This window comes from Pelodiscus sinensis, chromosome 15 (assembly GCF_049634645.1).
Source record: "Pelodiscus sinensis isolate JC-2024 chromosome 15, ASM4963464v1, whole genome shotgun sequence".
Classification (NCBI taxonomy): Eukaryota; Metazoa; Chordata; order Testudines; family Trionychidae; genus Pelodiscus; species Pelodiscus sinensis.
In genome coordinates, this window is record NC_134725.1 from 3,146,539 (window position 1) to 3,159,434 (window position 12,896).

Genomic DNA, 12,896 nt, shown 5'->3' on the forward strand with positions numbered 1-12,896 from the left:
GTACGTGTTAGTGTGAACACACTAAGTTAACATTTACTGTATGTAAACATTTTACAATACATTTCTCGCTGTTTTGCTTTATAAGCAAAATATTTTAAAAGCATAAATTGTTTTAGCTAAACAGACAAAACATAAGACATGCAAATAAAGGTTTAGAAATAAGGACAACTCCAGTAACATGAAAACTACTCTTAGTAAGGACAAAATGGATTAGGTACTTACAATGTAAAAGAAAAAGAAGTTTATCAGTAATTTTTGCCAGAAGTCACTATTCCTAAGCCTATATTTAAAACGTTACATTATAAGCACCAAATGAGTTAATAAAAATGGCCAGGAATTAAGTGTTTAATACAGGAGCTATTTTTTAAAAAATTTATTGTTCAGTCATAATAGTTATAAAGCTTAAAAACCCCACAAAAATATGTATTTACTTGTTTAATTCAAAATTGTTACTGCTGATATAAGGGTGTGCCATGACCTAGTTATACAAGACAAAGATGGATTCCAAATCATAATGAAAAATCCAAATCTTTTTTATCTTCCTTCTTCATTGAGTCCTTTAAAATGTTGTCAGACATTAATACAACACTGAAGTCCTGAAATGGATGGTGTGGATTCAAATAAAGTATCCCCTTTTGGAACAAAGGAAAACCCAGTTGGCCATTTAATTCCATTGCAGAAAAATGGCTGCCTGATCTGTTGGCCTCTCCTTAGCTGTCTGGTGAAGGATGTTTTTAGATCAGCGTCTAATAACTCAAGCCAAATGGAAGCTGCGCGCTGATTGGCTGCGGGCTCCTGGTGCCTTTAACCAGCCAATTACCTAACCACGACCAAATTACAAACCAAAAGTACAAGATGAGCTAAAACAACATGAAAGCCCAAATCCAGGCGAGACGCTCCTCGCCCAGGAAAAGAGGCGAGAAGAGTGATCCCCAGCTGCCTTTCACCGCTCAAACAAAATGGAAGCTCCAACCTGATTGGCTGTTGCAACCCCAGGCCCTTTAATAAGCAAAGCTGCTACTTTCTCCCCCCAGCTGGGTAATGAACACATTGTAATACAGCGACGCGATCGAACTGCGGGGAAACACGATAGCAAAGGACAGAAATATAGCCTTTCATCCCGTGCCCTGGGTTGCTCCCGGGAGGCCCCTCCACGGCTCCATTAGTCGCCCCCCCCAAACTTGTCCCACCTAGGTCCATCTTGTTTAGAAACAGTTTGCGCTTAAGGTAAACGCAGCCCGCAGATTCCAAGCAATCTCCTGCATGCAATTAACCCGGGGGGGAGTCCCCAGCCGAACTTAGGTCGGCTGGGGAAAATGCATGGCCCTTTATTTGGGGTGGGGAGGTGCCACGGCGCGGCGAGGCTGGGGGCTTCGCGTCGCGCTGCAGTTGCTGTGAATGTGCCTTCGGTTGAGGGCGGTTAGCCATTAGCCGAGCTCCATAGTGGTGTATTGTGGGATGCCTGAGAAGCAAGCAGAAAGCACACACACAATATGTGTTGGCTCGCAAAAAAAGGAGGCAGGAGCCTTTCAAAAGCAATGTAACCAGCCAAATGTGAAAAGGAGCTCGCCTTTCGCTGCAAGGAGACGATCGACCACCTCACACAATGTCTTTCAAGGAGATCAAGGCAGGGGAAAAAGCCAAGCACCCAGAAGATCATGGCAAAAAACAGAGTTCAAGTGAGATTGGGTCTCTTCCCCCCCCCCCCTTTTCTTCCTCTTGTCTCATGGAAGAGGGGGCTCTCTAAGAATTCCCCTATTTTGGAGTCTTCCCGTTTGTGTATTTGTACCTAGTTTTTATGTGTTTAATGGGTGGTTGTTAAAATGGGATCTTTATTACATTTTTTAAAACTTTGTGGGTTTTTTCCAGGTTGGATCAACGGAATGGAGAACAGCTCTCAAGCCAGCACTTCTGTCGAGAAAAGAAATCACCACTGGAGAAGTTACAAATTGATTATTGACCCAGCTCTGAAAAAAGGGCAGCATAAACTCTATCGTTATGATGGGCAAAATTTTAGCATGCCTGTAAGTGTTTTTGTTTTTAAAATACATTACATAGCCCCTCCGCACATTCCTAACTCACCCCCCTCGCGAGCAGTCCTTGTTTAGGGGAGGGGGGCAAGAATTTCTTAACACTATAATCGTTCATGTTGTAACAAATGGGAGGGGAGGTGGGAGAGACATGAAAGTTACTGCCACTTGACACAACTGTCAGGATTCCAAAAAGGAGCTAAAATCTGGAGCTTTATTTTTCTATGTTTCCAATCTGTGTCTTATTTCCCAGCAGTATTGCAATTTGACACGTGTATGTGTGCTTCTCTTTCCCCTGGAGGCTTCCCTTGCTTCCTTGCTGTGTGTTCCTCCCCCTGAAATTTTTAACAGTATTATTGATGTTTTGTATGTGTTCTATTCCCACTTCCTCTTGCAGAACTCAGGAATTGCACCGGTGGATTGTGTCAGAGATCCCAGGATAGGACGAATATGGACCAAAACCAAGGAGTTGGAGCTTTCTGTTCCCAAATTCAAGGTACCTGCCCTAGGTTTGGGTTCTTGTCAATTGTTTGAGTTCAAAATAACTTAATGAGCTATTAAAATGATATTCTTATTATCTGGCAATCTGTCTAACAATAATCCTATTCCATAACTAAATCAATACATTTGTTTTGAATTATAACTCTGATGCTTGAAATAGCTCCTTATGATATGCTTTTAAGATGGAAAAGGTAACAATTTCCATATGTACAGGCTAGGTTTCTCTTGACTCAGACTGGTGTGACATTTGTAGACCGTTTCTTTCCCCAGAATACTAAGAAGACTCTAACTCTGTTCCAAACAATTTAATTTTCTGCTCCTATTCTCCTTCCTGATTTTTAATTATTTGTGTTTGTATAAATCTCCAGATTGATGAGTTTTACGTGGGGCCAGTGCCTCCCAAGCAGGTAACCTTTGCCAAGTTGAATGACAACATCCGTGAAAACTTTCTGACTGACATGTGCAAGAAATATGGTGAAGTGGAAGAGGTAGAGATTCTCTACAACCCCAAGAACAAGAAGCACCTGGGCATTGCCAAAGTGATCTTTGCCACAGTGAAGGGTGCCAGGGAAGCCGTCCAGCACCTGCATAACATATCTGTCATGGGCAACATCATCCATGTGGAACTGGATACAAAAGGTGGGAAGCAGATTTTAGCTTAATACTCTTTTTAGTTGCAACCCCCAGACCCTGCATCCCCTCTCCCCTCCAAAAGTGATATGCTTTTCCAGACTGGAGGAGCTGGGTGATTAGAAATACTAATAAATGAATGTAGTGACTGTTACTCCTTACCCCTCTGTTTCTCTCCTTTTTTTTCTGGGCCATTGGAAGTCATGTGGGGCTGAATGTATTTTCTGTTGCTAGGAGACAGTCCTGTAATTTACAAAATGCTGCCCTCCTGTCCATTTCATTCACTCACGCTGACACCTGTTTGGCAAAATCTGCTCTTGCCATCACCCTCCTCCCTTTTCAGAATCTCTTTACAAATGCCTTGGTCTAAACTGGTGGGAGTGTTCAGAGGTTTAGAAATGCATTTTGAAATATGGTTGTAAAGTTTTTTGTCTTAGAAACCACTATATCTTTTTAAAAAAACAACAACAAACCACACACTAACTGCAGCAGGATCCTGTTTTCAGAGCTCTCTGTGTTTCACTGATGCTTAGTAACAAACCCAAGTCTAGCAGTAAAAAGTGTATAGCACTTGCCACTGTGAGTGAGGAGTGTGTGTGTTTCTGTCCTCTCTCTCGCTCTCTCTCTTAAAGGGACAGTAACACTCGTGATCCTCCGTGTAACTGAACCACAATGGTACTGCTATAGGAATCAACAGTACAGTAATTATTCAAATACTGTACTGAAAATATTAAAATTCTGCTTATTCTTGTTTTGTGTGTGTAATTTTTCCCCAACTATGTTAGTAAATGACTTTTCTGAACATCTGGATAAAAGCTAAACTAGCAAAGTGTGCAACATGTTACAGGCATTTATTTGTAACTTTTATTAGTATTTATTATTTGTATTGTAAACATCATTCTAGTTTGAGGCATGTGTTGCACTGCTTTTTTTTACGAAAGAGGAAGAGCCTATGAATACCTTTCTCTCAAAGAAAAACAGTTCAATGTTTGTCTGTTAACCATACAAAGTATAAAAAATGTTTCAACAACCTTCAAGTGCAGAGTTGACATAACATTTGGTATGTAACACACAATTTCTGACATTCCTGCCTGAATATTAAAAGAATATTTAAAAGTTGAAATAATTTGCCATATTAAATCCCACAGTCAAGGTTTATTTATAATTTTTAGCACTATTTTAACTTAAATTGATATCACCCTATTACATTTGATGAAAATTAACATGTACATTCAAATTGGAGCAACAGCCACTTTCGGTTTTAAGAATGGGAATTAAAGTGTGTTTACAGGGTGAGAGTAGGTATTAAGAGGCTTCTTGGGCAAGTTGATTGGACAGGTTTTTACTCTGTGGATTTTATATTTCACTTTTGTAACCCTAGAACAGGTGGTAGTTCAAGAGCTAGGAATGTTAACTGCGTGTCAAGAAGGTGGTGGTTTTGAATGTTTTAATTACTTTAGTGAAAACACTAAGACCTCTTAATTTTAAATTGCACTCTTGTTTTTACATACAACTCATAAGCTATATGTGTGCCTCTAATTTTAACCTTTTATAAACTTGTGGCTACTTTGTTCTGTTGTTTTAAAAGAAGATGCAATAGTACCAAAACTGCTTTGTGGTCTGGTTAAACTATAATGCTAAAAATAGCCGTTGCAACCTCTGACATCTTTGGATACATAGTCTATAATTTTCATTTTACTTATCCATTTATTCCCAATATTCATTTTTTCAAGACTGTAGTAAAATACATCTTTATCAAAAATCAATATTGGATTCCATATTTTAGCAAAATGAGTATAAAAAGGAGCGCAAGAAGTGGTTTGTTTAATGTTTTACTGAATAAAAAAGGGAATGGGAAAGCTAAGATATTTATATTCATTTGTGCTATTTAAAAACAAAATTTTAAATTTGCTTCTACATCACAATATTCATGACAAGTGCTATCATTTCATGTGAATTCAGTATTTCAAACACTGTGGGCCCAATCGCCAGTTGTCAAATTATCATAGCTCCATTGACTTGATTAGGCAATGATCATTGACACAAGATGAGGATCTGGTCCAATAGTTATGTATGTGAAACAGTGTTCTAAAAACAAATGTTATTGAAGCCTGGTAAGCGGTATTTATTCCTGTAAAATTGAATCTAATGGATGTTTTACCTGAATAATGCTGTATCAAGCTTTTAATCTGTAGCAGATTCTTTAGACAAGTACATTAGAAGATACTAGTTATGCACAGCTATGTATGAGAATTGAGTGTTTGATCCTGCAGAGCTTACTCGTGTAGTCCTGTTGAGTTGGAGTACACACTCTCATGAGTACATACAGAGAGAGAGAGAGTGACTGACTGACTGCAGGTTCAGGCATTGGGTTTGTGCTTTTTTACTATATTTTCTTTCTCGGTTATACATTACTTATTTTTTAATTGTAATTGGAAAAGAAAAAGTAAGAAACAGCTTGTGTTGTATTGACTTAAATTGAATTTTCAGTGTTAAAAAAAAAAAAAAAGAACCCCACCCTTCATGTAAGCAAAATTCAGAATATCTCAACAGGTCTGATCCAGCTTCTTTTGAAATCCATGACAAACGTACTGACTGCAAAATGAGTAAGCTCAGGTTCAAAGTAAAACAAACTTGTCTAACATTAATAAACTATGTCTTCATTTGAATTCAGCAGCCTGAAAATGAGAATGTTAAACATAGATAGCAGTGTTGCATGAAGGTTTGCATTCTTTAGAACAGGGGTGGGCAATAATTTTTGAATGGGGGCCACTTGAAAAATTTTTGAAGTTGTTGCGGACTGCTCCAGAAGGGGCGGGGCCTTTAAATAGCAGGAGTTGAAAGGGCTCGCGCCTCCCCTGTAGTGGGGGACAGGAGCGGCAAGCCAAATTTCTGCTATTGCTATTTAAAAGGGCTTGCTGCTTCCAGCGTCGCTGCCAGGGATGCTAGAGTGTTCCTTCTAAGATTTTCCATTCTTTGGCAGGTTGAATTTCCTTTTGGGTGGGTTGAAATTTCTTATGTGCAACACCAATAGTGAGGCAGTGTTTGGATGTGCACCCAGCAGTACAAACAAAAACCCTAGATATAAAGATATATTTTAAGTAGTCCATAGATGTGGAAGAAAATATATTAAAACAAGGAGCAATGCTTATGATTATTTAATATGAAAATAAAATTAACACTACTCATGGCTGAAGAAATAGACTGTGCCCAGGAAAGCTCATGATAACTATTTATATATTTTTGTTAGTCTGTAAGGGTACATCTAGACTACAGGCTTTTGTCGACAAAACTATACCTGCGTCCACACTGCCGCTGAATTCTGTCGGCAAAACATCAACAGAACTCGGCAGTTTTGTCGACGGCGGTAAACCTCATTCTATGAGGAATAACGCCTTTTGGCGACAGAGTTCTGTGGACAGAAGGCGTTATTGCATCTACACTGTCCTTTGCGTCTACGCTGTCATGTCGACAAAGCGGCTTGCTTTGTCAACAGACCTGGATGTAGTCTAGATGCTTTGTCGACAGATACTGTCGACAAAACTTCTGTCGACAAAAGCCTGTAGTCTAGACGTACCCTAAGGTGCTCCAGGACCATTGTTGGTTTTTAAGTTCTTTTAGTTACAGACTAACAGGGCTAGCCTTCTGAGACCTTGGAGTACATGTATTATCATCATTTCTAAGGCTTTGTCTGCACTACAGGGTTTTTGCGCAAGAAGCTTTTTGCGGGGGGATCTTGCGGAAAAGCACATCCACACCTCAAAAGCACATCGCAAAAGCGATGTGCTTTTGTGCAAAAGAGTGTCCACACTGCAAGAACGCTCTTGCGTAAGAAAGCTCTGATGGCCATTCACAGAATGGCCATCAGAGCACCTGTGCTTTTTGCACAAGAAACCCCTGTTGAGTGTCCACACATGCCTTTTTGCTCAAGAACTCTGGCACAAAAAGGAGTTACGCCTTGTAGAAGGAGGTATACCTACACCGCAAAAAGCCCTCTGTTCTGTTGATTGGCTGCAGATTTTCTTGCGCAAAAACATGCTTGAGGTGTGGACGCTCCAAGGGTTTTTGTGCAAAAACCCAGTAGTGTAGATGTAGCTTAACAGACAGATGCATGTTTCAAAGCGCTTGCAAATAAGGTTTCATCCTACAAAACAAGTATCAGAAGGGTAGCCGTGTTAGTCTGAATCTGCAAAAGCGGCGAGGAATCCTGTGGCACCTTATAGACTAACTGAAGTGTAGGAGCACGGCCAAACTGGACAGTCCCTACGTAAAAGAATCAATGGATACAAATCTGATATTAGGAATGGCAACATACAAAAACCTGTAGGGGAACACTTCAATCTTCCTGGACACACAATTGCAGATCTAAAAGTAGCCATCCTGCAGCAAAAAAACTTCAGGACCAGACTTCAAAGAGAAACTGCTGAGCTACAGTTCATCTTCAAGTTTGACACAATCAACTCTGGATTAAACAAAGACTGTGAATGGCTTGCTAACTACAAAAGCAGCTTCTGCTCTCCTGGAATTCACACCTCCAGATCAGCTGCTAGAAGTGGGCCTCATCCTCCTTGATTGGATCCACCTCGTCATCTCCAGCCTGATCCTGGCTTGCATATTTATACCTGCCTCTGGAAATTTCCACTACATGCATCTGATGAAGTGGGTCTTTGCCCACGAAAGCTTATGCTCCAACACTTCAGTTAGTCTATAAGGTGCCACACAATCGTACAAAACAGCGTCACTTGCTACTTCTGACTCATAAGAGCCAGAACTCTACCACATAGCAAAGATCTGGCCTTAATGCACTACAATTTACCATGTATTAATTAGTAACACAGGATTTAAAAACAAATAATTAAGATCAGAGTTTTGGATATCTGCAACAGTAAAAAAAATTGTTAAAAGGATCTTTTTCTTTCTTAAGCTATTAACACCTCCTTAAACTTTGCTTGAAATGTCATCATGCAAATGTGGCATACACTTCCCTGCTGTGTGTGTATCACATGGGATCCCAGCCCAGCCAATTCCCCAAGGGAGGACTAGGGGAGAAGCAGGAAGTGGGGAGGCTGCTACATTGTTAGCAGTTCACAGGGCAGGGGAGGATTTGGGAAAGGCAGAATAGTTGAGCTGATCTAGCAGGCCTGTAACTTACCCAGCTTTTCCCACGTGGCTGGTTGCAGGCAATGAAGCAAAGTTTCCTCCTCCCTTCAGCAGCAGCTTCAGCATGGATGTGGGTCACATGATCCCCCCCCCCCCCCCCCCAGTACAGACCCTCCAGAGGGGTGGGGAAGGGAACCGGGAGGAGCACAGTAGAGGCTGGAGCCAGTACAGCAGGCAGCTACTGCTGCTTCTGCTCCTCCACCACAAGTAAGCGAATGTCTGGCCCCTTCTTCCCCAGCCTGAGCTCTGTTCCTGCGCAGGGAGCTCTGAACAGCTGCATGGGCTCAGAAAAGGGCTGGGCAGCCATGTGGGTGCACAGCTTACAGGGAACCTTGCACTAGAGCCCTTTCAACTGCTTCTATTGAAAGGGCTCATGAGAGTCCTTTAAATAGAAACAGTTAAAAGGGCTCACCACTCCCACTGCTAGCATTGCCTGGGAGCTGGAGACGCGTGAGCCTGTTAAATAGAAGCAGTTAAAAGGGCTCATGGGGCTCTGGCTCCCGGGCAACACACTAGGGGGGCAGAGCCTGGAACAGCCACATGAGCTGGATCAAGGCCCACTGAGAGGCTTTTGTCCATCCCTGCTTTAGAATGCTCATGCTAGGAAAGTGCTCCATCACGCTGAAAAACAGGTTAGCCACTACCTTGGAGAAAAAGTAATAATTTTTTGACTCTTGTGTTCGATTGCATCTCATTTGTATTAATAACACCTCACATTTTTCCTCTAGCATATATGTGGAAAAGGCTTCTAAACTGGCTACAGCTGTGTTTCTCAAACTGTGGGTCACAAGTAACTTAGAGGGGGGGTCATGGTATCACAAAGTTTGAGAACCCCTGGGCTACAGGTATTGGCAGAATTGGTTGTTGCAGTTAGTGAGAGGAAGCTTTTTATAAAAGTTATAGTTCTGATACATGTAAACCATTTGACACTTATGAGGAGGGATTACAGCTCTCCAGAAAGCATTATGCAGAAACAACAGCCAAAAAGAATGGCAGGGGGGGAATTACTTAGAAACCTCTCTCTCTCAAGGGAGCATATTAACAGAGGCTACTGTATCCTTAATTATATACATCAAGTTTCAAGTGTAGCTATTAATATTGGATTCTGCCATGGCTATTTTTTAAATGTTTTCTAGTACTCTTTCCCATTTAATTTCAAAGAGGTGTGGCCTATTGTTAATGCATTTTTTCAGATGCCATGGTTGAAGATGTGGTTGCTCCCACCAGTTGAGAGAAGGGGGAGCACCTTCTATCACTTATCCAGCAGATTTTTCAGAAACAGCGGTGCTTACCTTAACTGCTGCCCTGGCCTCCTTTGTTGGAAAGATGTTGGCTGAAATGAGTGCTATTAAGAGTGCTAGCTGGGTCTGGGGAAAGCTTAATAAAGAGACTTATGATGTATGGTGTATGTGGTTTTTTTGTTTTGTTTTTGTTTTAAATAAACTTTCATTGTGGTTTGTGCAGGTGAAACACGTATGCGCTTCTATGAATTGCTGGTTAATGGTCTTTACACTCCGCAGACCCTTCCTGTAGGCAATGAGCAGGATGTCTTGCCAACTGTGAATAAAACTCAGCAGGTATGATTTGCTTAGGTGTATTTCAGTAGTACATATCTAAAAACTTACAAGCAGACAGTGGTTTATTCAAATAGATTCTCCTATAACAAGTGACGTGTGGGATTGTTTTGTTCCTTCCTTGAATAGTTTTGTCAATACATTTTAATTTTAAAGTAAGTATCAATTATCTGTATTTAAATACATAGATCCAGTTATTAAATTCAATCTCAACATGGCAAATTTCATTCTTTATAAGTGTTGTGTACAAATTCATGCTGTGCTGAAATGTCTGAATGTTGTGGTGAGTGATCTGTCCTGTTAAAAATGTAAAGATTTTTACAGAACCAATCAAATGCATCCTAGTAACTTTAGGAATTTCTGTAATTAAGGATACTGGGCCAAATCCATCCATGGGGGCCCCTCTATTGAAGTCAGTGGAGTGACTTGCAAGGATAAACTTAGCCTATTGTCCTTCACTTTAAAGGTTATTCTAGGGTTTTGTTAGGAGACAGGAAAGATATATGTTTTGAATTTTAAAGGTTGGGGTATCTTTTATGCCTTTTCTCCTCCCCCCCCCCCCCCCCCCCCCCCGTTTCTTAAAAATGTCTGGAATGCCCATCCTGGTTCTTCCCTAGTTTTTCAGGAGGCTGTCTCAGGGGTCTGAGATTTCCCCCCCCCCCCCCCCCCACACTTTTTAAAATGTCATGTGGATATGTTGTGTCTTTCTCAATTACATAAATTTGGCAAAAAGGTCATTGGAATCAGTTAACAAAACCAGGGGCCAGGAGTTCCAAATGTGGGTGCCTGAAGTTATGCTTTTAAGTAGTCCTCTGTAAACATTGATCTTGAATTGACTGAAGAGGCAGTCACCTGCTTCTTCACAGAGCTCCATTTAAATGTAGAGAGACTCCTGTGTGGAATCACTTTCTGGTTTGATGCCATACACTCCTAAATAAAGTGGCCTAACTTTTCAGTGGTCCTGAGCGCCTGTGGATTTCTGTCTGAGTTTATGTAGGATTTGGATTATGGATTTAGGAACCTGACTTCAGGCATCCAGGTTTGGAAGTTTTGCCTTAAAGAGTTTTTTGAACATTGTAGCTGTACATCTTTTCCCTCTCAGTTGCTCACCTTTTTCTCATTTTGATCCTTACAATATCCTCATCTCACTAGTTCTCCAGACAGAAAGACTTGAATACTGAATGTGAAAATCAAACTGGAAAAAACCCATCCCCCTCCAAACAAAACCTTTCAGGTCATCTTTCTCCATCGTAAAGAGGCCTCGTTTCTTCCTCAGCAGGTCACCCTTAAATGTGGAAGAGTAGGTAGCCCAGGTGCCTAGGTAGTCCAGTCCTGCCAGGTACTGAGCATCCCCTGTCAGGGACCTTCCGCTCCCAGTGACTTCAGGAGTGAACAGTGCTCACCATTTCACAGGGAGGTACAGGAGGCCCCTGACTTGCGACTGCCCGAGTTCCGAGCTCCCGTGCTTACAACCATTTTGTAAGTGCGGAAGGGGCTGGAAACCCCCGACTTACGTCCTTGGCCCATATTTATGACGGCACACGGCGCCTATCGTAAATGAGGGTTTGACTTGCAGCGCTTCCCCAGGAATGGATCACATCGCAAGTTGGGGGCCTCCTGTACTTATCGCCTCATCACAGATCATCCAAAATGAATGTGTCTATTAAGAGTTGTTTATCACAGTTATTAATGAGACCTCTAACTGCTTCATCATTTTCTGTTTACACTAGTCACCACCATGATTGTAGATTAAAAGTCTTGCAATTTATTATGCAAAATTTACCCTGAATTGAATTTTTTTTGGGTTACCCACAGAACAATAATTCTGGTGATTCCTTCAATTAGACTGTGTCTACACTGCATGCTTATTTTGGAGTAAGCTATTCCAGAGTACAGGCAGTCCCTGGGTTACATGGATCCGACTTACATCGGATCCCTACTTACAAACAGGGTGAGGCAACCCCGCACTAGCTGCTTTCCCCCAGCAGACCAAGGAGACACGAAGCTAGCGCCCCCCCCACAGCAGACCAGGGAGACGCGGAGCGGCTTTTCTCAGCAGACACCTCAGCTTGAGAATAAAGGACTGAGGGAAGTGAGGTGTGGGAGAATAGAACTGAGCTCTGGAGAAATGTTTGGCTAGAGTTTCCCCTACAATATGTACCAGTTCCGACTTACATACAGATTCAACTTAAGAACAAACCTACAGTCCCTATCTTGTACGTAACCCGGGGACTGCCTGTAGTTATTCTGAAATAGTGTATTTTTAAATAACACGTCTACGCTGCAGGGAAGACTCAAAATGAGTCCGAGGCAGGCTTCCCTAATGTAGATGTGCTATCTCGATGTAGAGCCCCAGGAGGAATAACTTAGAATGGCTCTGCTGAGGGGCTATTTTGAAATGGCTGAAGTGGAGCGTCTACACACGCCTTATTTCCAAATAGCTATTTCAGAATAGGCGTTATTCTTCATAGAATGAGATTTACAGAAGTTGGAATAAGCCATCTGTTATTGCAAAATTATTTTGAAATAATGGTATGGCCGTGTAGATGCTTGCATTGTTATTTCGGAATAACAGCTTTTATTCCAAAATAACTTTGCTGCGTAGACACACCCTTAGTGTCCGTCCACTAGATTCTGCCAAGACATTGCTAATGCTCTGTAGTAATTTCAGTAGAGTAACTTGAAATTTCTTGATTTGCCTTCTCTCCCCCTGTTTCAACAGTAAAGATCCTCTGATCTGCCTGCTCCCTTCTGAGAGCTACCCTCCCTCGCTCGGCCTGCTCCAAAGCCTATTGAAGTGCCTATTGAAAAAAGTGCCATTGACTTCAGTGGGCTTTGGATCTGGCTTTTACAATGCCCATGGCTGGGAGTGTTCCCTTGGCCCTCACCTGCAGGCAGTCAAGCACCCAGGGAGTTGATACACAAATTTAATTTGCGGAGGAACAAGTATGACCTAAGATGCTTTTGTGACCTTTGGAGGAGGTGGTGGGATGAGGAAGAG

General features: G+C 41.7%; 1 protein-coding gene across 5 annotated transcripts in view; it reads left to right on the plus strand.

Moving 5' to 3' along the window:
• Nucleotides 1-1,138: 1,138 nt before the first annotated feature.
• LOC102460627 (histone-lysine N-methyltransferase SETD1B-like) overlaps nucleotides 1,139-12,896 on the plus strand; it is a 123,070-nt gene continuing 111,312 nt past the window's right edge. For all 5 annotated transcript variants that reach the window (XR_012895911.1, XM_075897845.1, XM_075897846.1 and 2 more), the window contains exons 1-5: nucleotides 1,139-1,679; nucleotides 1,870-2,024; nucleotides 2,428-2,526; nucleotides 2,900-3,170; nucleotides 9,786-9,898. Coding sequence is in view for 4 of the 5 variants with exons in the window: in XM_075897845.1 (XP_075753960.1) it covers nucleotides 1,607-1,679; nucleotides 1,870-2,024; nucleotides 2,428-2,526; nucleotides 2,900-3,170; nucleotides 9,786-9,898 (711 nt within the window). In the remaining variant the exon portion in view is untranslated. The remainder of the gene's footprint in view (nucleotides 1,680-1,869; nucleotides 2,025-2,427; nucleotides 2,527-2,899; nucleotides 3,171-9,785; nucleotides 9,899-12,896) is intronic.